The following is a 25,595-nucleotide window of genomic DNA, read 5'->3' as shown; positions in this document are numbered from 1 at the left end:
TCAGGTGGCTGAGTTACCCGGAGCTTGGACAGTTTGTGATGCTGAAATATACTGCGCGGCCCCACATTTACACAGTCCACCATGAAAAATTGAAAATTTCCAGAACATCAGAATCGTACTGAAAAATCTGAGCAGACGAGGTTAAACTTGGCAGGTTCTAGGAGGCAATTCCGTTATTGTAGATAATCCACAGGACACACACGAATATGAGAAGTGCTGTTGGAAGAGCTGTCGTCAGAGCTTACTCGACGCAGTCGTCAGGCCCTATTGTGTCTTCGACATTGTTACTATCCAGAAACCCAGTGATAACTGCCGAGTTGCAACCGTTTGAAAATCAATATTATAAATACCAAAATGAGTTGTGGAGGAGATTGATGTGGACGTTTCCAAAATGGTTCTATTTCAGAGAAGGAACCGCATCGGAACAGAGATTCCGCCAGTTAAACAAGAACCCTGTAGCCAACAATCCCGACATAGAATTCCCAAGAGGAAGACCCGAGCTCAGACACCTGAGAGACAGAAGATTCAAACAGGAGTTGAGGCTTCCTAAGACTTACAAGGAAGAGGTTGAAACCGGTGAAGGTCTTGAATCAGAAGCTAGCGCAGCACCAGCACAAGACGACTTGGCTCGTAAGATTGTTCCTAACTCAAGAACTACCAAGGCAGACGAGAATGATCAGACCAGTTTAGAGAGACGATTGGCCCGCACATTATACTTGGTCATAAAGAGCAATGATAAGTGGACGTTGCCTAACTTTGTAGAAGAATCTGCCGAAGAGCTCAAGGCTTTACATGTCTTAGCTGAAGAAGGTTTATACAAGATTGGAGGAGAACAAATCAACTACTTCAACGTATCTAATACACCTTGTCATGTTTACAACAACTCAAACGAGAACAAGAAAGAATATATAATAAAGTCTCACATTTTGTCTGGAGAATTCAAGCCACAAGATGAATCGTTGCAGTTCTTGTGGTTGACTAAGGAGGAATTGGAGAAGCACTTGGATAGAGCCTACTACACAGACATCGCTCACTTGTTGAGTTCTGTCTAAAGTCTGTAGTTCTATTGTAAAGTCTATACATAGTAAGTTTGAGTATTGTCATTTGTACATAGATAACCACATCATACATTATTCACACTATCTAATACATGCATTGTAAATGAGACTTAGAAAGTTGTAGGTATGAGTGTTTGCTCCAGTGAGATACCGAGAGGCAGGGCCCTTTAGTCATCATGGGTCGACAAGTCTCTATAATATACATGTATTACTAACAATCAACTATTTATACATCTATACGCAAATTTCAGCTACATTGTTATTCCAACTCGATGATATCGTACAACATTTTGGACTATATTACAAGTCCTTTTTGCTTTTAATTGCCTGTTCTGCCGCGTAGACAGACTTGTCCAAAAGTGTGCCCACCATCAACACTCCTGCGATCGAACTGATGACTCCAAGTACAAAGCCCGACCATGTCTTGGCGTACTGTTCCTTATTGATGATCTTCAATGGAGATATATCAAAATGGAAAATAACTCCTGGAAAACCACCCCTGGCATGGACGGTGTTCTTGTGGTCTTCATCCTTACCACCCTTCAATGGTCTATTATGGGTAATAACAGAGAACTGGTTTGTGTCTAATGACTTTTTAGATTCGCTCAAAAACTCAAAACGTGTTGCAACAACCTTCAAGTAGTACGAAAACACATGGTCTCTGTTGTTGACTTTCATGCCAAAACGGTCCAAAGAGTGGGTAGACTCAGATCCTTCTGCGCCCTTAGGTACCTCTCCAAAAGTTAAGCTGTTGATAACATGGTCGAAATTAAATGAGGTACCTTCCTTGTTATACAAAGAAAGATCATGCACATGTCTTCCCTTAGAGTTAACTGAGGCACCAGGAGCGAAATCCATCGAGCCAGAGATTCTATTAATTCTAGTGGTTCCCATAATTCTACAACCTTCTTTAGCAGCTACTCTTTCTTTCAAACGTTTAACATAGCCTTCTTTTTCACATTGTTGGATGTTTTCACCGTCAAAAAAGCCCCAACCTGCTTCGGCATAGGCAAGCTTAACAGTTTCACAATCATTACAACAGTATTGCTTCTTATCTTGGGGTAAAGCACCGTAACAAGAACCACACTCACCATTTTCACCTTCTTTCAAACCCTTTGCTAAAATCTCGATTGAGACGTCGCTATTCACAGGAACAGATTCTTCATCAAGAATCTCGTCGTCTGGGTTTCCATTAGCGTCTTTAGTGATTCTGAACTTTTTGAAGCCAGCTCTCAAGATGTCCAACTGGACGTCTCCAGTTTCGTCCATGATGTCTAGAGACAAGATGTCACAAGGCATATTCCAGAAGGAAATGTCGAGATTGATATCCAAGGGCTTGTTGATATCTCTGTCGACCACCAATTCTGGTCTGGAGATGATTGTGGTATAGTCATTGTATTCATTTCTTATGAGAACCAATACAATGAGCACACAGATCAAGGTAATGATACCACCTGAGGTTGTTCTAATCCTGGCGTCTTCCACTGTTTTGGCGAACGCGTCTATGGACATAAGTCTCGGTTTAGCATTCGACATTTTGCGATCGATATGGTGCCTGTTTGGACGTGAAAGATACGGTACAACTTAACAACAACTGCCAACAGCAAAAGAAGACTGACTCGTCAACTGGTTGTTTTAATGCTGTAAAATGAAAACTGTCAAAGTGAGCCTTCGTAAACTGTAAGAAAGTTAGCTTTTGCAGTGCTGGCCAGAAGAGGATGGGCCGAGCTAGTATTCTGCAGGTTAGAGGTTGGGGTGGGTGGAGATGGTGGAGAGTGGGAGTGGGTGATGGGAAAGAGTGGGAGTGGGAAAGGAATGAAATAGTTGTGAGTTTGGGTATGTGAGGTAAGGGAGTGGTAAGTTAGTGTAGATAAGTTGGTGTAGCTAAGCTAGTGGGTAAGTTGGTGTAGATAAGTGAGTGGTAAGTGAGAGGTAGTGAGAGGTATGAGGTAGAGATTTGTATAAGAGGAGTGGATAAAAACCTAAGAACTGGATGGATATAGAGGATTATACGAGCTGTGTTGGGTGAAAAATGTAGGAATAAAGAAAATATAACGGAAATATATAATGATAGATAGTGCAAGAAGGTGTTGGGATGCATAGGTTATTTATATACGAAGCATTCTTTTTGCAGTATGTAAGAACAGAGGTATGTATTATGGTAACTATGTGAACATGGTAGCGCCGCACCAGTTGATTTTGCAACGAGGTTCCAGAGGCCGAGAGTGGGTTTTAGATTACTGGTTTACAGAATATACCTTTTATATTGTAAAGTGCGTAGTTTATATGATAACTGAGAGAGATATTGGCTTCCTTATAAAGAGTGAGCAATCTGTCTACTGTAGCTAATTTGTCATGTGGTGTTAAATGTTAGTGTTCATTTAATATGAATCAAAGGACTAAGTAGACTGAATAGTTATAGATAAATTGATGCAAATGCTATGGTACTATGAATGTGAACATATTTATTATATGCTAGAGAGTTAGTATCCATTTTCTTGAATTTATTCCAACTTACTCCATGGAAAATTTCATATCAGGTAGATCATTTCAGGTAGATTTTGCATTCTTGCGCTGTTACACTGGAACCTCCATTTAAATGACATTAAGATCACTTCGTATTCGTAAGGAAGCCATGAAGCCTCGAAGCAAGTCATATTGAATGTACATGGTAGCGCAGTGAAAAATTAAATGCGACTAACTCAGCAGTTCAGTTACCAGAGACAAAGAGAGCAGAGAATGAGAGAATGAGAGGTGAGATTATGTAGAATTGAATTGCTTTATGAAAGATACTTCTGTATGGTTGGACAAATCTATTGAAGAAATAGTCAATTGTTAAGATTTTGGAATACTCATTGGTCGCAGTGACTGAATACGTTGTGCCGAAAATTGGAAGAGTAGCGTTGAGCCTTTGTAGAGCTATAAACAAGTTTTAGAAATTCAATAATTGGAGGTTTTATAAGATTAAGATACGGTTATTGTCGATAATTACTACTGGATCTTTACTTAAGTGGACGTTTGAGGCTCGATATAGCATTTTGCCACTTAAACATCTACGAGCAAATAGTAGAACACATCAACAGGTGAAGTCTTGAAGGAGATTACACTTTTACATAATCAAAGAGCTATAGAATACAGAGAGTATTGATTATTCATTACAAATTTAATTACACCGAAAAGCATTACTAATGTCTTCAAGAGTCGCCAGATCGAATAAGAATTTTTTTGGAAACCTAACCTCCCAGCAGGTTAAGGATAAGCCATTATCTGGTCATACAGCATCTTCTACAGAGATCATTCTCATTGCTATAAATGCCACAGGAACAAGATTGGTAACGTCGAGAACTGACAAATCTATAAGAATATGGCGATGCACCGCTAACGGCTTGATAGATCCGATCGTTATAGAAGAGGCTCATGCAAAATCGGTAGAAAGTGTATCGTGGAACCCAAAAACAGAGCATAATTTCGCAACAGTAGGTAAAGACAAGTTCATAAAAATATGGAAGGGCCAATCAGGTACTTTGGAGAGAAAGATTGTTGTTGACAAGACCTTGGGCCAATCAGACCCTACGTCTTTGAAGATTGTCAACTATTCACACGATGGACAAATACTATTGGCAGTTGATAGAGATAGCACATTGTTCGTATATTCTGTCTCTCAAAACTATAAGAAAATTCATGAATTAAAATTGGACGAGAATATCTATGATGTTCAATGGTTCCAAAAGGACCATTCATACTTTGTCTGTGCACTCCACGATGGAAGTTTGCCAGTTTACAAGATAGAAGAGTCAGAAGAAGATTCTGAAGATGATACCAAAGTTATACTAAAAACGACATTGACTGGCCACAGATCTTCGGCCACCAGCGTCAAGGTAGATCCTCACGGAAGTTACTTGGCGGTAGGCTCCAGTGAAGGAGTTATCAGCATTTGGAATACCGCTAGCATGCTTAATAACAAAGTCATTACCGAAGTTGACGAGTCTATAGCTTGCATAGAGATAAGCCGAGACGGAACCTATCTAGCAGCGGCATACGATCGCGGCTCCAATATTTTAATCTATGACGTTCATTTTGGAGAGAAAGTGTATGAAGTGCCAGATAGTGTGTCGGGTAAATTGGCGTTCTCAGCAGTAACGTGGTTTCCTAACAAGACGGCCTTCGCTTATACTAGCGACCACGGTACTACTCTCTCCATAACCAAGAAGCCTGAGACCACAGCAAGAAATAGAGATGCCCACACAAGGTAATAGTTCCTACACAAGGAGAACCTAAATAAGCTTCATAGTGAATTTTTAGTATACTTTAGGCATGCGGTGTACAGAATGCAAGTGCATTCTAGACCAGAAATACGCTCCCTGTTTGATAACAGAATGTTTATAATTTTGCAATCATTACAACAAGCGCATCAATTGTATGTCTTCCGTAGTATACCGTGGGGTAAAGACAAAAGACACTACAGTGGGCAGACATTGCATTGATGATACCGATGGCTAACAATTGAAAAAATCATTGATTTCAGTGTTTCAACTCATTGCTACCACCGAGACTCATATAACAACAATAGACATAGTTTTGGATATGAAACCAATCTAAGTACCATAATTAATGTAATTACACTAAGTGTTTCCTAGTAATGTCCGTATTGCCACAGCTATTTCCTAATCAGGTAATTGGGGAGGGTAGACGCGTCAGGGCAGCAGCCAGACACAGAATTAAGTACTCATAAGCAAATCAGACAGTGAATTATGCCGTCAGTAAGCTTCGTTACATGGAAATATTACAGAATTGGAGACGACATGTGATGGGTGGAACCGATAAAATGTTTAAATCGAACTTGCAACTGTTGTGATTTTTAATGCAGCCAAGGCTGTTGAATGTAAAATAATGGCCTTGGCCCTGTAAGATAACCCTGGGAATGTGTTTCGCCTGTTGAACAAGGTACCAAAATCTCCGTAAGTATAATTGTTAAATTTCTGAATTCACTACAAGACACCACCAGTAGTCAGAGTTAGCTCCAACGACTACTGATAAGTTGCTGCTTAATCTGTTAGCCCATTGACCCTTGTATTGATGGTGAAATTCGGCATAAATACGCATGCCGGATGTGTCCCATTTGGGGAATTTCAGGTTCCAAATTCAGAACCACACCGAAGTATTTAACAAGTTGGATTTTTCAGACGAAATCAAGGGTCTGGATGCAAGTTAGGGGAGCAGCTGTTATCGACGTTTCATGGGTAGCAACAAGGTATGTGATTTGTTTGTAGGGTCATCGGTATCGTTCTGTGCTTGATGCCTGCAAAAAAAAAGAACCCAGTGGGCCAATGTGCGCATCTTGAGCAGCTCATGGTTGGTGAAAATCAGCTGGAGAACCCCAGATAGAAGCCATCTTATCCTGTTACAGACAATGACAAGCCCAATCTCGTATGATACCGCCCTTTATTGAAAATCTTCCGCCTTTTGGCTAGCTCGAAGAAATCTCCCTGTTGAGCCAGTATGGCTCCAGAAATTAAAACCAGAAATTAAAACCAGAAATTAAATAGGTCCACTATTACCGTAGTAGAAGCCCAGTGCTTATACTGCAGACGACCTATGGAGCCGGCAAATTTCACACCATTTTTAGTGAGATGACAATAATATTGGTGCCGCGATAACACCACAGCAGCAAGGTGTGATGGGTGGGAACACAGTGTCCTAACCCAAATTTTAACCGAGACAACTGCCATTTGCTAACCCAAAGCTTAGCTACTGGAATAGGAAATACTCCAGAAACAGAGTGCAGGCACGTCTCTTTCAGCCCTCAACCGTGCTTCCATGAGCATATATAGCATTCTCTGGGAAGTGCGTACATAGGGTACAGTAATCCATGGCATCAATTCCGGACACTTTCGACAGGATGAGGACGAAAATGTCTGAGATATGGTTGTTCTTAGGTTTATTTTGGCTAAGTTTGTAGTATTGCAGTATCTTGTCAGGCACTAATTCTCGGTGTTGTTTGAGGTTGTCACTTTACCTCACCACTCCACTCCACTTACTTGTGTTGTTGCCTCTGTCAAAAAGTTCCAGAAATTCAATTCTAACTAGACACCGTAGCGACAGCACGTAGTCGTAGTACTAATAATACTAGTAATAATAATAATAAATAAAAAAAAAGACACTTCTAACGTATGTCTACGTAACCTTTTTACTACAACAACAAACATAATACCTAACAACGCATACAAACCATACATAATTCCCTAATTATCCACTCCTTAATCTTCTGCAATAGTTTCTATCTATTTCTTCTATATACCTTCTGTATATCTGTATATTCTCTGTATACACCCTCTACATACCGATGGAACGTAGCTAATTATAAAATAAAACAATTGCAATATACCTATCCATTCTCCATTTCTACGAAGTACCAGCTGTCAACTACCAACTACTACCTACCAACTACCATTCTGATATTTCCAGATAATTCCCAAAAATCCCATCCTCCTTCCAACAACAACAACAACAACAACAACAACAACAACAAAATCCTCCTCGCTTTATCGCTCCACCCATCCTGTCTCACTATTCCATATTATTCACCTTCCTATTCATCTTCCAATTTACTCCCTATTTTCTCTCTACAGCAAATCTCAGTCGCAAAATCTAAAAATCTCCACCGTGAAAAAATCACATCCTCGCAAATCTCACAACCTCACAAACAGAAATCACAATAACAAACAGGCAGAAAAACCTGAATCGAAATTTACCGCCTAAACATTCGTGTTGCTTCTAGAGGGTAATTAGACGCTGGAAGAAAAAGTCATCAATACCAGCATTAGTCCGTCGCCAAACCGTGCCACACCCCCCCTAAGTTGTTTCGTGGCCCCGTCTCACCATGGACTCCAACCCACAGACCCCGCCAACCGCGGGATTCAGATCGCTCTCTACAACGTCCCAGCTTTCGGTCAACTCGTCTGCCACTTCCATCACAAGAGTCGCCCTGGGCCCACTTCAAGCCATGAACCTCAACTTCAACAAGCAGTCGTCCCCCCAGGACCACTTATTTTTCCAAGCAGAGGCGCTCAAGCAGAAATTAGCCAGAATCAAAGGAATGGAGCTTTTCCTAGCTCAGGCTTACAACGCAGCCGAGCTGTGTGCTGAACAACAAGCGCTTGCTTTATCCCAGCAAATGCAACAAGATCACTCTCACAATAACGACTTCAGAGCTTCGGTGGAATCAACCGGCTTCAGCATACACTCAGGTGCTTCAGATTCATCCCCTACAGGTACTCTAAACGATAAGCCTAGCATCAATATATTCACATTCACAGCCGGTGTTCTTCCTGCTAACATCAGCGTGGATCCCGCTACTCACATCTGGAAGCTTTTTCAACAAGGTGCTCCCTTGTGTTTGGTTTTCAACTCAGTGATGCCCCACTATCAGATCCCAGTGGTGGGAAGTGATGATTTAAGACTCTGCAAGAAAAGTGTATACGACTTCTTAATTGCAGTGAAGACCCAGTTGAAGTTTGAAGATGAAATGATGTTCACGATTTCAAACGTTTTCCTGGACAGTACCAAGGATTTGCTCAAGATCATCAAAGTCGTTAACGCAGTATTAAAACTGAAGAGAGAGAACACATTCAGTTTAGATACTGAGTTCCTGCAGCAGACTGCTATTGGAGAAATCATCATATCGAATGAACGCTCAAAGGTGTTCAAAGAGATTATTGAAACTGAAAGAAAATATGTCACTGACTTGGAAACATTAGCTAAATACAGAACTGAGCTAGTAAACGCCGAATTAATTCCAAGTGAACAGATCCACACCCTCTTCCCCAATTTAAATGAGATTATCGACTTCCAAAGACGTCTCTTGAATGGTTTGGAGTGTAACATAAATGTGCCTTACAAATACCAACGTATAGGATCTATCTTTATACACGCATCAAAGGGTCCTTTCAAGGCCTACGAGCCTTGGACTATTGGGCAACTTTCTGCAATTGACTTGATCACTAAGGAGGCTCACAACTTGAAAAAATCATCAACTTTGTTGGATCCTGGATTTGAATTACAGTCCTACATCATCAAACCTATCCAAAGGCTTTGCAAATATCCTTTGCTACTTAAGGAGTTAATAAAGGCATCACCAGAGTCCTTAGACCCAAATCTTCCAGCATCGGCAGCATACAATGAATTGATCATTGCAAGAAATGCTATGAAAGAAATGGCCAACCAAGTTAATGAGGCCCAAAGAAGAGCTGAAAATGTTGAGTACTTACACCATCTCACCGAGCGTGTTGCCAACTGGCGTGGTTTTAACTTGAGAGATCAAGGTGAATTGCTTCATCACGGAGTTGTCGGTGTGAAAGATGCTGACAATGAGAAGGAGTACGTTGCATATTTATTTGAGCGCATCATATTTTTCTTTGTTGAAACTGAAAAACCACAAGATCCTAAAGAAAAGGACAAGAAGAAGATGCTTTCAGCTAGAAAGAAGTCCTCTGGATCAGTTCCAACATCATCTACAGCCAACATATTGGAAGCCATTAACAAGGCTAAGGCCGACAAAGTAACTCCCCTTGAATTGAAGGGCAGAGTATACATTCTGGAAATCTACAACATATCAGCACCATCAAATCAGGGATACTCGTTAGTCATTTCATGGTCAGGCAAGAAAGAAAGTGGATCATTCACATTGCGCTACAGAACTGAAGAAAACCGTAATCAATGGGAAAATTGTTTGAGAAATTTGAAGACAAATGAAATGAACACCCAGATACACCGTAAGCTCAGGGATTCTCGTGGGTCGCAGGAGTCGTCGCTCTATGACTTAACAGCAGCTTATTCCAACACATCTCCAACAAATAACCTTCATAGTACCCCAAACGGAAATGGAGAAAGTAGTTCCAGATCATCGAATGGATCTACTTATCAACGTCATCACTCATCTTCCTCCACTTTCAGTATGATGAGACAATCTCGTGCCAAATCTACAGGAGGTGTAGAGACAAACGGTAACACTAGAATTTCATCTGCCTCTTCGGCAGCCAATACCTACAGTAACATAAGCACTCCTATAACGCCAGCTAACGATGTTTTTGCCCCGGATATTCGAATTAAGTTGATTTACAATACAATCGAAATTCCAGAGTCACTTATAGTTCCTTCCACGACACAGTTCAATGAGCTCTACCTGAAAATTTCGGGGAAAATAGTCACCAGTGATGCAGTCACGGACGATATCTTGGTGAACAAGTTGAAGTATAAGGATGAAGATGGCGACTTTGTAGTTATGGATTCCAACGATGATTGGGTCTTGGCTATGGATATGTTGAGCGATCTCAGCGACTTCGAAGGATCCAGTGACGGATTGAATATCAGACATGAGTTGACGATTTGGGTGTCTTAGACAGATAAATGTAGTATACGTTAGATTTGCAATTACCCCGCAATGTTTTGTTTTCTTTTATTATGTATGTATTATAAATAGAGATTAATTTAGTCGAATTGATGAGACGAAGAGACTAGAGATAAGATATGGGACCTTTTCCAGATAGATTTTCAATGTTAATATAAGGCGATTATTGAGAAATGAAGTGATGATGATGTATAGAGGTGTACTAAAACTTTGAAGAGAAGGTATGATGATGTTCTTCAGGTCATATTTGCAACTTCGAATGAGCACTATAAGTTGCCACAAGTCAACCATAGCCACTTTACAACTTTTGACTCCAATTGATATACTCCTAACACCGCACCAGTTGTAGATAACTATAAAGACGTATTTTAGGTGTATACTGAACTTCAAAATGAGCAAATAACGGTGTATTTCAGGTCATATTTGCAACTTTGAAATCATCTAATAGCAACGTATTTGAGACAATACTTAAATTGCGAAATGAATTAATGACGATATATTTACGGTGTCACTGAAACTTCCAAATCAACTAACGAATTCGAATTCGCCATGATATTTGCAACTCGACACTGGTCAGTAACTAGTTATAATCATTCGGTTAAAAAGCATCCTAAAAAGCATCCTATTAATTATTACTATGCACTAGAGAACGAATTGCAGCCAACACAATAGCCAAGGCTGCACGCTAATAATAATAATAATATTCCCCAAATGAATTCTCTGACTCCCCTGACTTTTCTCTCTATGACTCCTCTGACTTTTCGCTCCCTGACTCATGTTCTTGCCCCACGCTAACCGCTAACCCATAAGCGTCTACTTTCCCACCTAAACCCCCATTCCTCTCCCCCCAATTGTTGCAACTCACCTGATGCCCCAAAAACACATCATTCATACTCCGACTTTCCAGCGTCAACTGCAAAATGCGCAGAGTCAAATTACTCACTGCGATAACGACGAGCGTATCGGCGTGTGGGCGTGTGGGCGTATCAGCGTATCAGCGTATCTCTATTGGGATATAAAGTACGTCACCAGAGTCAGTCAGTGGGGAGACATTGTATGAGGTGTATGAGGTGTATTAGTTGTATATATTAGTGTATATGTATATATTAGTATTTACGTATATACTAGTATTTACGTATGTACGTATACATATATACATACATTATATATATATATATATACATACATTATATATATATATATATATATACATATATATATATTTATCCATATATCTACTCTTTCATATCTTCCTTACACTCTCACTATAAATATATCTACCCTCTCCTTCTACCACCTTTCCGCTTGACTCATCTAACATTTCGCTGCTTAACAATTTCTCCTTTTTGATTCGTCGATACGAAAAAAAAATATAGTGACGTCTCTCAGGCCATTGAATCATCTGAGTGAAAAATTCCTGGAGGAGGCTTCTTTTTTTTTATCGGAACACGTCGATAAGATAAAAAAGTCAGGAAAAGACAAAAAGGACAAAATATCCGTGCTGGAGTGTCTTTTAGAACGATTTGTACATTTATAGAGCAGTTGTTCCCAATAAAGTTCATAATTGGAGTGCTAATTGCTCATATATTTGAATCATCGTTAAAGTGAGTCATCGCGAGCATTCACCATGTTGAAGGCCACAGCAACCCCCAAATTGACACCATTGCGTGGAATATTAAGAAGACAATACAGTAGATCCGCTGCCATAGCTGTAAATTCACAAATAAGGAACATTTCGTCAATTTTTCACAGAGATCAGAATGCTACAACACGTAGAAGAGCTACAAGCAATGGTGTTCGCTCATTCTCCACTTCAAGAATAGCCAGAAATGAGATCCCATTCAACAAGATGTCCGAAGAAGACCAAGAATTGCTCACGGAGCCAAGAGCAGTGGACTCCGTCGATGTCTGTATAATTGGAGGAGGTCCTGCGGGCTTGGCTACTGCTATTAAGTTGAAGCAGTTAGATAACGAACAAGGAAGCGGAGAGTTGAGAGTAGTTGTATTGGAGAAAGCCGCTGATTTTGGCTCTCACACAGTCAGTGGTGCTGTCATAGAACCAGGTGCCTTTAAGGAATTGTTCCCAGACAGCGAATTCACAGAGGAGACAGGCATTCCATTACCTCCAGATATAGTCACTAAGGTAACTGGCGACAAGATAAGATTTTTGACTGAAAAATCCACCTTCTGGTTGCCAGAGCCACCGCAATTAGCTAACCACGGAAAGAACTATATTGTATCTTTGAATAACGTGGTGAAATATCTCTCTGAAAAAGCTGAAGAATTAGGTGTTGAGTTGTACCCTGGAATCTCAGTTAGTGAATTAGTCTTCAACGAAGAAGGAGATGCAATTAGAGGTGTATCTACTAAAGACATGGGTATTTCCAAAGAAGGTACCCCAAAGAGCTCATTTGAAAGAGGAATGGAGTTTCATGCCAGAGTTACGGTTTTGGCTGAAGGTTGCCATGGTTCGTTAACAAAGAAAGCAATTTCAAAGTTTGACTTAAGAAAGAACTGTGAACCGCAAACTTACGGTTTAGGTATTAAAGAAATATGGGAAGTCGAGCCAGAAAAGTTCAATAAGGGCTTTGTCGGACACTCTATGGGATATCCACTTACCACTGCTGAGTATGGTGGAGGTTTCATCTACCATTTCGGTGATGGCTTGGTAGCAGTAGGATTAGTCGTAGGATTGGACTACGCTAATCCTTATTTCTCACCATATCAGGCATTCCAACAGATGAAAAAACACTCATTCTACTCAGAGACTTTGAAAGGAGGAAAATGTATATCATACGCTGCTAGAGCGTTAAATGAAGGAGGATACCAGTCGATTCCCCAATTGCATTTCCCAGGTGGTGTCCTCGTTGGCTGCTCCGCTGGATTTGTCAACGTTCCAAAGATCAAGGGTACTCATACGGCAGTTAAGTCTGGTATGGTGGCTGCTGAGTCGATTTTTGCAGAAATCAAGGACTTGGAAGTTGCAGAAGAAGGCACTTTCGAAGAGCCGGATTACAAGCCATTGGACTTGGTCTCTTTTGAAGAGGCATTCAAGAAATCTTGGGCCTACAAGGAGATGTATGCAGTTAGAAACGTTCGTCCTTCATTCAACAGTCCATTAGGTTTCCTTGGTGGATTAGCCCATTCTGGTTTGACAACCATGTTCACACAAGGATTGGAACCATGGACATTGAAGCATCATAGTACTGACTCAGCTGCCACGCAAGATGCCAGCAAGCACAAGCCAATTGACTACCCAAAGCCAGACGGTGTTTTGACATTCGATATCTTGACTTCTGTCTCCAGAACTGGAACTTCTCATGATGAAGATGAGCAATGCCACTTACGTGTTCCTGATCAAGATCTTCAGAAACATGCTGAAATCAGTTGGCCGAAATATAAAGGAGTTGAGCAAAGATTTTGTCCAGCAGGTGTCTATGAATACATTGAAGACGACTCCACGGAGTTGGGAGTAAAATTCCAAATCAACAGTCAGAATTGTATTCACTGTAAGACCTGTGACATTAAGGTTCCAGCACAGGATATTGACTGGACAGTTCCAGAAGGAGGGGACGGGCCAAAGTACTACATGACTTAAGTCTGGCTAACATACTCATTCCAAAGCTAATATAGCAACCAAACCACATAAACTATGTCAAATAATTTAACAAATCCAGCATCACACATAGCAAATAGCAAATATCAATAATGATAACATTTTAATATAATTCTAATTTTAAGAATGAAGCAGCGAAGCTGCCGTATGTATTATAGTTTATAAGCATGGAATTGAAGATGAAGCCAAGAGGACAAACTGGTTTCACGTTAGGGGAAGACTATCAGCAAACAATTAAAGGAAGAACAGATAGCATCAGATATGTACCACACAGCCTTTTCGATAGACTCAAGCTACAATATCTGTACGGTTCTGAGAACACAGCAATGGGGACAAATTCACTTTACTATAATGACTATAATGAAATAGTCAAATTGGTAATAGGATAGTATTTGGATAGTATTTGTAATGTTTGAATTTTTATATTGAAATTTATGGATTTTTTTGCAGCCAAACATTGGTTTGGGATTAGAGATAATCTTCTTGCAATTTTTTTTTTCGGGTCCTTCAAAATAGCCCTATTGGGAACATTGTAGGGGTGATTGTGGAATGTGATAGGATGGTAACGGAGACGAATGGTGAGCCCTTCAGAAGAGCACACCAATTGAGAAAAACGCCAATGAAATTTTATATAGCCAAGAAGAAATAGTAGGAGTAATAACAAGATAAATAAAAAACGGGAAGCAACACAATAACAAGAAGTAGAGAGAGATAGAAAGATAGATAAAGGAAAACGAGTATAATAACCAAAATACAACCCAGTCTAAAATTGTTTCATAAAGAACCAAAGAACATACAAGGACATTAACACAAGTGACAAAAAGGAGGATGAACATTAATGGATGGAACAATTGTAATAAGCAGCAACAAAAACGGGATAGTTGGGAAATTGACTGTAGAGTTGATCAAATCTTCTTTAGAAGAACTTGTCCAAATCGGACAAACTGAGGTCCTCTGGGGTGTCAATATCCATAGTCAAGAACCCAGATCTGATGACATTCAACCATTTCTTGTTAGAATGAACTGAACCAGCGGATCCTTCTGAACCCGATTTGACAGAGCTTCCGTTGTCTGTCGAATCAGAAATGGCCTTCAACGCAGCAGCATGAAGAGCTGCAGCTGCAGCAGCGGCGTTGGGTGAATGAGAGCTTGGTGTTCTTGGTGCTCTAGGAGCAGCAGCAGCGGCAGTCAAGATCTTGGTCTTTTTATTCAACGAGAGGTAGGATAAAGACTTGGATCTTTTACCGTTCTTCTTGTAGGTGTCGATGTAGAGATCGCCAGCGCCAGAAACGAGATCGTCGTCTTCGTCGTTGAAAACCTCGAAGTCCTCAAATTCAAAGTCAGACTCATTAGCGTTGTTGTTCTTGCGAGACTCTTCATCTTCGTTGTCTTCATCATTGTCATCGTCTGTCTTGTTTTCGGCAATGGCAGATTCTGTCAATGAAGCAGCAACAGGAGCTGAGGAGTAAGGAACAAATAAGTTGGACTTGTCAATTGGAGTATCCAAGAAAGTGTTCTTGGTGATTCCTAAATCGAACATTGTTTGTCTACGAGGCTTGGCGAGAGTGGCCTGCTTACCAGCTTCTAATGGGTCCTCGGAGGACTTGGTAGAGTCCTTCTTGCTTGATTTGATAGCGGAACCATTGGAAGAAGAAGAGTTAAAGTTACCAGAAGCAGAGCTTGGAGATTGACTCCCGTCGTCTTGCTGAGTTTGTCTCTGAACCTCCATCATGTTCTTAACATGAACGTGGAAATCTTCAGCGAGCAAACCACGGTAAACGTAGACCATTCTCTTTGGTGAAGCGTCAGCCCAATCACGAGACAAGGCGTACTTCAACGAGTTATCACCTTTTTCTACTCTCTTGACGTAAGCGTTCAACTTAGCAGAGACCAAGTTAGAGGTTTTGGTGGAAAGATTGGCCATTTCAGGATGCTGTTCGATTAAGATGTCACAGATCTGTTTAACGGTCATACCAGCACCTTCAGGGTCCTTCTCGTACAAAATGACAAATATGGCGTAGAGAACATCGTCTTCTAAAGAAGGGTCATTTTTCTGTTCTGGTCTAGGTTTTTCACCAGTGACAGGAATTGTAGTGGATATACCGGTTGCAATTGGAGCTCTAGAAGTGCTCTTAGGCTTCTTAATTGGAACGGTACCATTGCTACTAGCCTGAGAAGATGGTGGAGTAGAAGAAGTAGTTGGTGGAGTGGAGCCTCTACTGTTATTCTTCTTGTAGCCGTGCGCATCTCCGTTCATCAAAGAATCCGGAGAAATACTTCGAGAAGTCGGTGACAACTCCTCTGGGCTAAGGGAAGACTTCTCATTGGTGTACGCTGAAGAAAGAAGATCGTCGTCGTTTTGCAAATTGAGGTTCTTCACTGTAGAGCCGCCGTCTTCGGAGTCCGTGTCGGATGAGACAATGGAATCATGGTTGGCACTTAATTTTGAGCCAGAGGCGGTCTTGGAGTTTCCAGAAAGACTCAAAGTCTTTGGATTGAACGATGGCGAGGCCGGGGTAGATGCGACAGGAAAACTAATTGGTCTTCTGTCTGCTAAAGCCATGTTGGTTTGAGTAAATTGAGGTTTCGCTGCTTGGGGGACGGTGGTGGATAGTAATAGGACAGGGGTCAAAGGAAAATCTATTAACAGGACAATTCCTTTTTTGGATAGATACGGAACTTGCTTATAGTTATTGCAAGTATATTTTTTTTCGATTTTTCACCTATTGATATGTTTCAATAAGCTATTGGATACGGGGTATCTGAAAATAACTGGATTGAAAAAAAAACCGATAGAAGAACGTATAAAAAGGAACAAAAACACGATAAAAAAAGACAAAAAAAAGACTTCAGTTACTTTCTTATCTAGTTGATTTGTTCCATAAATACAATACGTTTGGCAAGATGTATCTAGTTCAAAAGGAAGGGGACAACTTCTCTTGTAGTGGAATGACTATTGTGAGAAGAAGCTGCTAAAAAGGGGAACCTTGGTGAATTTCACTGGGCTCTACTTTTCGGCACGTTGATGGAATGGGTGTGTTAAACTATAACTAAATATTTAACAGCAGCACCCTATACGGAAACGAAAGGAACGGATTTGGTAGACGTCGAACTTCAGGCCCTGGGTGGGTATTGAATAACAAAGGCTATACTATCAAAAACTGGTAGCGCAAAAACTGGAACTATGCAAAAAGATTAATAATTGGAACTAACACAACAAAGAAAAGACACTGAAAAAGAGGTTCATGGGCTGAAAACACAAGGTATCGCAGTAATGGGAGCTAGCGACAGCTGGAGGAATGGTTCCTGGTGAGCTGGCAGGCCCCGATCTGGAGCGGATCTTGAGTCTTAGCATCATGAAAACTTTTTCTGTGGGTATACAAACACTAACCGTACAATTTCTGGGAGTAAACACTTTTTGGCAACGGTTTTGATATATAAGTTAATATATATCAAAACTTTCTGTTAAGTTTCTAAGTCTAAACGAGACGAAGCGGGATAACAAGAAACTGGGATTCTGGTGAAGAGAAAAGGGGGAGAAAGTAATTTTTGAAAACACACTGTTACACCTTTTCTACCTTATACTATACTTTGTTGTACGCACTACTGAGAACTGTCTAATAAACACACTCACTATCTAATTATCCTATAGATTAACAAAGAACAATAATAGAATCATCATCACATCTTGGGATTCGGGGGTTGTCTGCCGGAACGAAATTTCTGGTTTTTTTGTTTTATCTGTGGAAATTGGGGTCGTGCGCCGGGCCCAATGAGATGATTTTTTGCCAATTTGAAGCAAGATGGTGAAAAATTACACAAAACAGGGAGCTACGGGTTTTGTGGTTAGGGTTATGGTTATTGGGTGGAACGGAGGGATTTGGGTTTGATATTGGGATAGTTATGAAGAGGCGAGTCGGGTCTACCAAATGAGATTGATATTGTTTACATGAAACTGTGTCTTCACAGTGACAATTGGACTGATATTCCGAACCTCGGGATCAAGTTCCAAATATCATGCCTGCACAATTATAGAGGCTGGCCTGGGATGGGCAGTCGTGCGCGCACCAAAGTGATAAATTACAAGCACCTGGAGGGGTCGTGGTGGGATTGCCGGTTCCGCGACCCCTATTGGTTTCAGGTGGAGCCGCTAAGTATCAGAAGACTGAGTTTTGATAAGGGAGAAGCTTTGCTTTGACTGGGTAAGTCTTAGTATAATCCCAGATCGACGAAAAGAAGAGCAGTTGCGGTCATTACATCGACAATTGAGTCAAAAATTGCACAAGAATAGCCAGTTACCTGTGCCTCTGTAAACACTGATTACTGTGAGATTATTTACATATGCTGCAAAAAATAAAATAATCGAAGCAATTGGGCAGGTGTCTCGCTGGAATCTGATGGCACAAAATCGAGCATTGTCTTGTACGGGAGCCCCATCGACGAGGGCAAGCGAAATCAAGTGCCGCTCGAAGGGCATTATTGCATGGGCAGGTCGCTATCGCGACACGTCATAGCGTTTGTGGGAGCCTGATAAGGTTAATCGACATCTGATAATTGATCTGAATTGGAAATTTACACACCAAGCCCAAATAGGGTAGCAATTATTAGGACGATCAAGATAAGTAAATCTGTGGGGGATTCAAGACGTGTGACCACCTGGACTGTTTCTTGAAAGCAATGTTAGGTTTCTGCCCTAGATCTTAGTTTTGAATAACTGACTTCTGCTTTAGGTTTATGAAGTGCCTTATGGGCTTCCCATGACCTAGACACCTCCTTGAATGCTGTAGCCTTAATCCATCACGTGGGATTTGATGCCCTATATTTTGAGCATATGAGTTATACTTATAAAATAAGGGGGACTTTCTGATGTAGATTTGTCACGTGACTTGTATTGCTTTTTTCAGGGTTAAAGCCCTCACTCCCTATTGAAGCAGTATTTATGGTAGCGCCCTAAGGTTTTTGCATCCATAATGTAACCAGATTCAAACATATCTATATGCGAAGCACTTTCAAACGTAGAGTCAGAGCTTGATATGAGTTGTAGGTTGGTACTCGTCTCGTTACCACTTGTCAGGTTGCAAATTAATGGGGAATAGAGTTTTGAACATTTCATTAAACTTCCATTTTTGGTAAACTTCTTCAATAATAATAATAATAATAATGATCTTTGTGTTTTCGATTAAAACCTTAATTTTGAATAAACGTTATTCTGACAGGAACCGCCCAACAGGGCTTAAGAGAGAAAGATTCTATATGGTCGTATTGACGAAATAGATTGTCAAAGGTTAAAATTACGCTTACCGGACTTGACTGTGTTTATTTCTAAAACTTTCCTTCATTGGCATAAATCTCTTACAATGTAACAATGGTTGCAATATTTGTTGCAGCCATGCGAATTTAAAACATTTTGTCATATTATTTGCCTAAAGACATATATATTCTACCCAAATGAACTCCAAGAATCCGAAGGGTATGCTTTAATAAGTATGAGGTTCATATACAAGGGATATTAATACCAGTGCATTCAATCGGTATTTGTCCTACTTGCTTCAATGCAAGCATTAGTTCTTTTCCAATCCTCTTCCCAGTACAGATCAGTATAGCATTTTTCAGGGTCAATTCCATTTGGGGGAATAAACCAATAGTTCAAAGCAATATGCACATTGGTCAAGTTACCATGTTCTGCAGTTGTAGCTGCTTTGGGGTCAGCACCAAAACTGGAAACTTCATGGAACCACCCAGCAGGTAAATATAACATTTCACCAGGTTCCAAGTGTACTGTGAACTTATTCAAGTCTAGCAAACCTGGAAAGTGCTCATTGGCAAAGGCAGTCAACTTCTCACGAGTCTCTGGGTCCGAGAATTCTTCAATATGAATTAGGGCAGGAGGTATCTTGGAGAAGTTTGGAGGATCCAACTTTTCAGACTTCGCCTTTACACCAGGAACGGTAAGTTTCTCGAAGTACTGCAACTGCTTCGTCAATTCTGCTCTGCCCTCTTTATCATTAACGTCTAACTTCTCAAGTTGCCACCTTGTTATCTCTTCAATAATTGCTCCATCATCACGGATGTGCTTCCAATCGGGAGCAAATTCGTTCACTTCATAATCGATAATACCACTATTGTAGAGTTTGTAAATTGTTCCGACAGTTTGTAATTTAAGAGCATCAGCAGGACTATAGAGGGTAAATCTCTTAGCTCCTGAAACTAATATGTACAAGTTGTCGGCATGATCGTGATGCAATCCAGACGAAGTTCCCTTCCTGGCACCAGGAATGAGTTTTCCTAATCCATAAGTCTGCTTGTCCGTGGAATCTAATTCTATAGATTGTGGCTTACTTCCATCAACATATCCCATCCATAAATTGATCTGCTGTGGAATCAAGGTCGAGAACAAGTCTGGAATTATTGGCAATATTTCAGGCTTCTCGACCAATTTTGTTAACGGAGGTTGTAGCAAGTCCTTCAAACGCTGGTCACATTCCGACTGTGTAATTTGCATCTCCTCATTTACCATAACTTCGTGTGACTCGTCTTCATCGCTGTCCACAAAATCATCATGTAGGTCTTCTAAATCGATAGAAGAAACGTCCGAAAATGCCAATGCCGCGGCCAATTTCTCTTCGTCATCAAGTTCCTCGTCGTTATCATCATCCTCAGCATTGCCTTCATCACTAAAATCTTCATTATTGCCGTCTGCATTCCCGAGATCATCATGTGAACCTATGTCCTCTTCATCCAGTTCGTCTTCATTGCTGTGACTACCGCCTGACATACCGATCTCGAAACCCGAGGCGACATTGTCGTCTTCATCTTCATCATCATCGTCACTCTCATTTAAATCTGGATCATCAAAGTCATACTGTGTAGTCAAGTAATAATCTTCATTACCCTGTGCAAATAAATCCAACAATTTATTCAAGGAAAACTTCTCTCTTTTCTGCCCTGATCCAAAGCCGTATTTGAACTTTTTCTCTATTTGCAAATCGTCCGAGTAATCTAATGTCTCTAATATGTTACTTGGAGTAAACTTCTGTAGATCAATCACCAGATTTGTTGGCGATGACTTGTCATCAGATGGCGTTGTAGACGAACCTTGATAGTTCTTGAATACTACAGGTTTACGACATTTTATGTACTGGTTAAAGAAGTCAATGCCAGAGATGCCTTTAACCTCCTTGCAGTCTATTTCTTCTATAGACTCCCCCTTTCCTATTTTATAGTTGGCATATGTAGAAGCAAGGGTCGCTCGCTTCTTAGTTGTTCTGGAATCAGAAGACATTGTCGTAAACCACTGTAACCCGGTAAAAGAACTGACTTCCCGATGATTGGTACAGGATTTTTATGTTGAATCGGTGGTCGACAGGATCGCTAGAACCCTGGCTGTATATAACTGTTCTTGCCCAAGCAAATTGGCCAATTATTCTCGCGTTAGTAACTGCAAGTGCCTCTTCTCCTTAGAAAAATGCTGCTTCCGGATTTATTGATCAAGGTGAAAAATTTCACCAGATCAAGAATCAGAGTGTGGAGGGCTTTTATACGAGAAACTGTAGGAAGGACCCTTGGCAAGAAATTTTTCAGTGGACAAGTGAAGGATGTAGGTACAAGAGTTTAAGGCGTGTGGGCTAATACAGGCATTAGTAGTGAAGTTGGGCCAAATCATAAGTACAATCAGGAGAAGGCAGGCGGCTCGCTCTTGCACAAAGGTTCTTCATTACTGGATACAAGTATACTGGATACAAGTAGAACCAAGGTTGGGTGTATAGGGAGGTTTTGATCTACAGGGCGAACCACTAAGTTCTGCGGTGCAATGCGTTCCAAACAGCAAATTTAACCAACATTGGTTCCTGTTCCTGTTTGGAGAGTCTGTAACTAGTCGATGAACTGGTGATCCAAAGCAATAAATGTCGTGGGCGGGCGTAACAAGACGATATGGCTGCTATGGCAGTTTCAGTTCTCCAACCGAAGGGCTAATCGTTACTATAGTTACAACAGATGTTAAATAGCCCAACGGCATGGCATTGAGCGCAAGTCAGGACATTCTGGCAGTTGTCCGAATTTCACCTGTCGTTTACCGGAAGAATGTGAGAGCCCCCAGAACATCGAACGGCCCCATCCCGATTTGGATACGGATTCACTTGATATTCCGGACATGTGCTAAGTCTGATCTATAGTTGGACCATGTACCGCGAATCTCGTAACTGCACGCGGAGAACAGTAGGGAGCAAAAATAGGGTTCCATAGCACCATGACGCTGTGATTGGGAGAGAAAAAAGATTTGAGGCACAGAAGTGGCCCCCAAATTTAGAAGGTTTCTCGATAGAACTGTCGGTAATTGGAGGTAGTAATGCGGGAGAAATATAAATTATTTTGCAGTTTCTTTTCACCATAAGAAGCAATGTAATTGGAAGAAGGTATTGAATGATTTGATTTTTGAATTATATGTGGTCTGTCATTGGATAGACTGTTACAAATTGTATGCAATTAGTTTAGGTAAAACAGGGTGAATTTTGCATGCTCCATAGGGAATGATAAGTGTGAAATAATGTCTATAGATAAGTCCCATGCCCAATGCTCATATCAGTCTATTTCTATTATTTGCGGTTATCTAAACCTAAGTTCGTAATGAATTTCGTATTCTTTTTTTAGTACAATTCATACAATAACCCTTCTTGACCAAAGATGTCGTTGTTCTTCGTACTCTCCATAACGTTCTCTATGTCTCCATTCTTGTATGCTTCACGTCCAAAATAGAATATGTACACTACGTCCCGGACTTCAAGGGGTTGTCTATTTCCTAGATGGGTTCATAACCACCTTAGACTTCACCTCCAACAATTCCGTACAGAATGAGGTTTCTATCCCGAATACAAGAGGGCTATCAGCAGGGCGCTTCTGTGCTTATTGCACATCCGTTGTAGTCAACTTCTGCGTAGAGATTCGTACTGCAGTGGCCCGCCGTTACAACTTGTGCCAATCGTGTAGAGCTCAATCGAAGCCGTTAGGGTTTGAAGGGTTCTAGTGAATTTCATATTCCACTAACAGGCCACCAGATCGGGCAATTTTCCCAGCCGAACCTGGAGAAACAAGAGTTAAGGTGGTGTCATTGGTATTGTAATTGAGAAGTAGCACTATTCAACTCAATTAAACCCGATATCTCGTCCCTCAATGGTTACTGATCGACTACAGTGTGCTTAGGAAATATCAGCTTATGGGAATTTTATCAGCTTACGGCGATCGTTGTGGCTGATAAAAGGCTCAGGATTTACATTCGATAATAGATTCTATCACAGGCAGAGAACACTACAAGGTTTTACTCCTCTCCTAAGGATTATTTTTAAAAAGCCCATGGAAAATAGTACCTCTCTTGCACTGAATCGGCAACACTGTCAGATTCTAGATATCTTCCACCCTTTCTTAAAGCCATCGTCCCATCCAGGTTTCTGGCATTGTCTGTCACCTGGAATCCCAACTCTAAAGCTAAAACTATGTTCGTCTAACGGTAGCCCCAACCGACAATGCCCATAATCACTTCACTTCTAGACACTTCCGATTGTAGCACCACCTCCTGTTTTAATTGGGTTCAATATACACTCTAACGACATGGTAAAGTTTCATGGCACTGGCTTTGGTTGGTGCCCCAGTCTTTCCTAACTGGTGTTCATCTCGGTTAAGAGACATTTTTGAGGAGCTATGGCCAAGAACACTGTCGCCGTTCACACCTTTGTGGTTCCGGATATGGGTTCGAAGCCACCTCTTATGTCCAGCATGAATTGAATCTGTATTGTTTGAAAGTTTAATATTTGGTCTGTGTTATTAATAGGAGTATTATTCCCTTCTGAGAGATATTGTCGTCACTGTCGTCATCGCTAGAAACTACTATTTTGTAGTCGGTGTAAGGGCCAAGTGGATATTTCCTTTTTGGTAGTTAATCATTTGGACCAAATTACCGTTGAGCCGATATGGGGTTATTGGTGGTTGTTGTTGTTGCTGGTCGATGTAGTAATGTTCATAAAAAAGGGTTTTATGATTTAGGGTTCTAGGCTAATAATTGCAATGGTTGTTGTAATTACAACGCCATTTTCTGTTATTGTAGTATTTCTAATTCGATAAAGCTTGATAAAGCTTGTAATGATAGGAGTGATGAAATGGCTGTTTTTGCTGCAAAAGAGAGCTATAGAAGAGAGTTGGGATTCAGTTAAGAGGCCAGTTGGCCAGTACAAGGGTTGTATTGGTCGAGTCAGGCCTTGGATATTGATTCGGCTAGTGTTCCTATCGGATTATAAATGCCACAAATGTGCCAAGTTGGTTTTGATGGGGTCTCTGCTCTGTCCCTCTGTTCTGTTGGTTATACTGTAAGAATTCGAACAACTTCGCCAGAAGTTGTTATACTGCAAGACCAATCAGCCAATGGACCAATTAGCCAACCAGCCAATAAGGGAATTAACCAAGTAGCCAACCAATTAGCCAAAAAAAAAAAAAATAACCAATTAACCAATAAAACAATTGATGCCTTCTTATCTAATACCTAATGTATAATAATCCAAGTAGTAGCCCAAAGTCCCGTGTCATTAAGTCGTCATACCAATTCTTTTGCTTAGTAGAATACTCTAATTACAAGTTTAGTAGAATTACAAGCATAGTGGAATACTCTAATTCTTTTGCTTAGTACAATACTCTAATTGCAAGAATAGTACAATACTCTAATTCTTTGCTAATTCATTTGCTTAGTAGAATACTCTAATTACAACCATAGTAGAACCCTCTAACTACCAGTTGCAACCAGCTACTCAAAAACTAACATTTTGCCAATCAATTGATGGTTCCCCTGTTCCCCTTACATGCTCTCTCCTTAAACTCCTTAAACTCCTGAACTCCTTAATCTACAACTCAAACGATAATTAAGCATTATAAGCATATATTTTACCGGTTTAGTAATCTGAAAACACGGCTATCTATCAGTTGTAAAAACGGGCAAAAAAGTGAAAATGTTGTGGTGAAACAGTTATCACCAACAAACCACATCTCACCAATATGACTAGACGAGGGCCAGCGACTGCAGTAATGACAACCAACAGTGGCAGGGAAAAAAGAGGTTCCTGGCTCGTAATATAGAAAGAGGTTAACACCAACAAGTGCGGAACAACAATGAAACATCACTTGTGGTGTTAGTATATAAAGGCAACCAGTACGAACCAGGGAGAAGTATCGCGGACAAAATGAGATGAAAGAAGAATGAATATAAACGGAGAAGTGCTAACAATGTAGCAGTGAGATCATAAGAACATGAAGCATAAGCATGAAGCATAAAGAGAAGCCAAGAAGTAACCAATACGGTCGATAGTCCAGCTATCGAGACCTTTTCAAGTGTTGAAATAACTTGGGTACACTAGTAGTTCCAGTATCCATCAGTAAACTAAGCAGTAAAGATGAAAGTAGTAGTGGTATATTCAATGTGTTGCTATACATCACTATACCATCTTAATAAGCCTTCTATCAATAACTCCTCTCACTC

The 25,595-nt window shown here is 40.6% G+C and overlaps 7 protein-coding genes across 7 annotated transcripts; 4 read left to right on the top strand and 3 right to left on the bottom strand. All coding sequences in view use genetic code 12, as the record gives it.

Annotated features, from left to right (window-relative positions):
• Positions 1–136: 136 nt before the first annotated feature.
• On the top strand, positions 137–1,167 carry RJT20DRAFT_123878 (mitochondrial 54S ribosomal protein mL46). Its single transcript, XM_064916066.1, has one exon. It carries the CDS (start codon positions 207–209, stop codon positions 1,050–1,052), a length of 846 nt encoding a protein of 281 aa, XP_064776838.1. The 5' UTR covers positions 137–206; the 3' UTR covers positions 1,053–1,167.
• Positions 1,168–2,683, bottom strand: ERV46 (Erv46p). The gene has a single exon (XM_064916065.1). The coding sequence runs from the start codon at positions 2,592–2,594 to the stop codon at positions 1,359–1,361; it is 1,236 nt and encodes a 411-aa protein (XP_064776837.1). The 5' UTR covers positions 2,595–2,683; the 3' UTR covers positions 1,168–1,358.
• A 1,123-nt stretch (positions 2,684–3,806) lies between these two features.
• On the top strand, positions 3,807–5,739 carry RJT20DRAFT_8967 (uncharacterized protein). Its single transcript, XM_064921284.1, has one exon. It carries the CDS (start codon positions 4,247–4,249, stop codon positions 5,309–5,311), a length of 1,065 nt encoding a protein of 354 aa, XP_064776836.1. The 5' UTR covers positions 3,807–4,246; the 3' UTR covers positions 5,312–5,739.
• A 2,199-nt stretch (positions 5,740–7,938) lies between these two features.
• Positions 7,939–10,455, top strand: CDC24 (Rho family guanine nucleotide exchange factor; the record flags this gene model as incomplete). The annotated part of the gene is made up of 1 exon (XM_064918672.1): positions 7,939–10,455. One exon carries the CDS (start codon positions 7,939–7,941, stop codon positions 10,453–10,455), a length of 2,517 nt encoding a protein of 838 aa, XP_064776835.1.
• A 1,858-nt stretch (positions 10,456–12,313) lies between these two features.
• Positions 12,314–14,062, top strand: RJT20DRAFT_90689 (putative electron-transferring-flavoprotein dehydrogenase; the record flags this gene model as incomplete). The annotated part of the gene is made up of 1 exon (XM_064921331.1): positions 12,314–14,062. The coding sequence occupies one exon, from the start codon at positions 12,314–12,316 to the stop codon at positions 14,060–14,062; it is 1,749 nt and encodes a 582-aa protein (XP_064776834.1).
• Positions 14,063–14,996: 934 nt separating this feature from the next.
• Positions 14,997–16,643, bottom strand: GDS1 (Gds1p; the record flags this gene model as incomplete). The annotated part of the gene is made up of 1 exon (XM_064918094.1): positions 14,997–16,643. One exon carries the CDS (start codon positions 16,641–16,643, stop codon positions 14,997–14,999), a length of 1,647 nt encoding a protein of 548 aa, XP_064776833.1.
• Positions 16,644–19,604: 2,961 nt separating this feature from the next.
• On the bottom strand, positions 19,605–21,362 carry RJT20DRAFT_4371 (uncharacterized protein; the record flags this gene model as incomplete). The annotated part of the gene is made up of 1 exon (XM_064920150.1): positions 19,605–21,362. The coding sequence occupies one exon, from the start codon at positions 21,360–21,362 to the stop codon at positions 19,605–19,607; it is 1,758 nt and encodes a 585-aa protein (XP_064776832.1).
• Positions 21,363–25,595: the final 4,233 nt, after the last annotated feature.

This window comes from Scheffersomyces xylosifermentans (assembly GCF_036884685.1).
Source record: "Scheffersomyces xylosifermentans strain CBS 12540 chromosome Unknown RJT20scaffold_1, whole genome shotgun sequence".
In the NCBI taxonomy this organism is placed as follows: Eukaryota; Fungi; Ascomycota; class Pichiomycetes; order Serinales; family Debaryomycetaceae; genus Scheffersomyces; species Scheffersomyces xylosifermentans.
The sequence above is the reverse complement of the archived record's forward strand: the minus strand, read 5'-3'. Positions and strand labels throughout refer to the sequence as shown.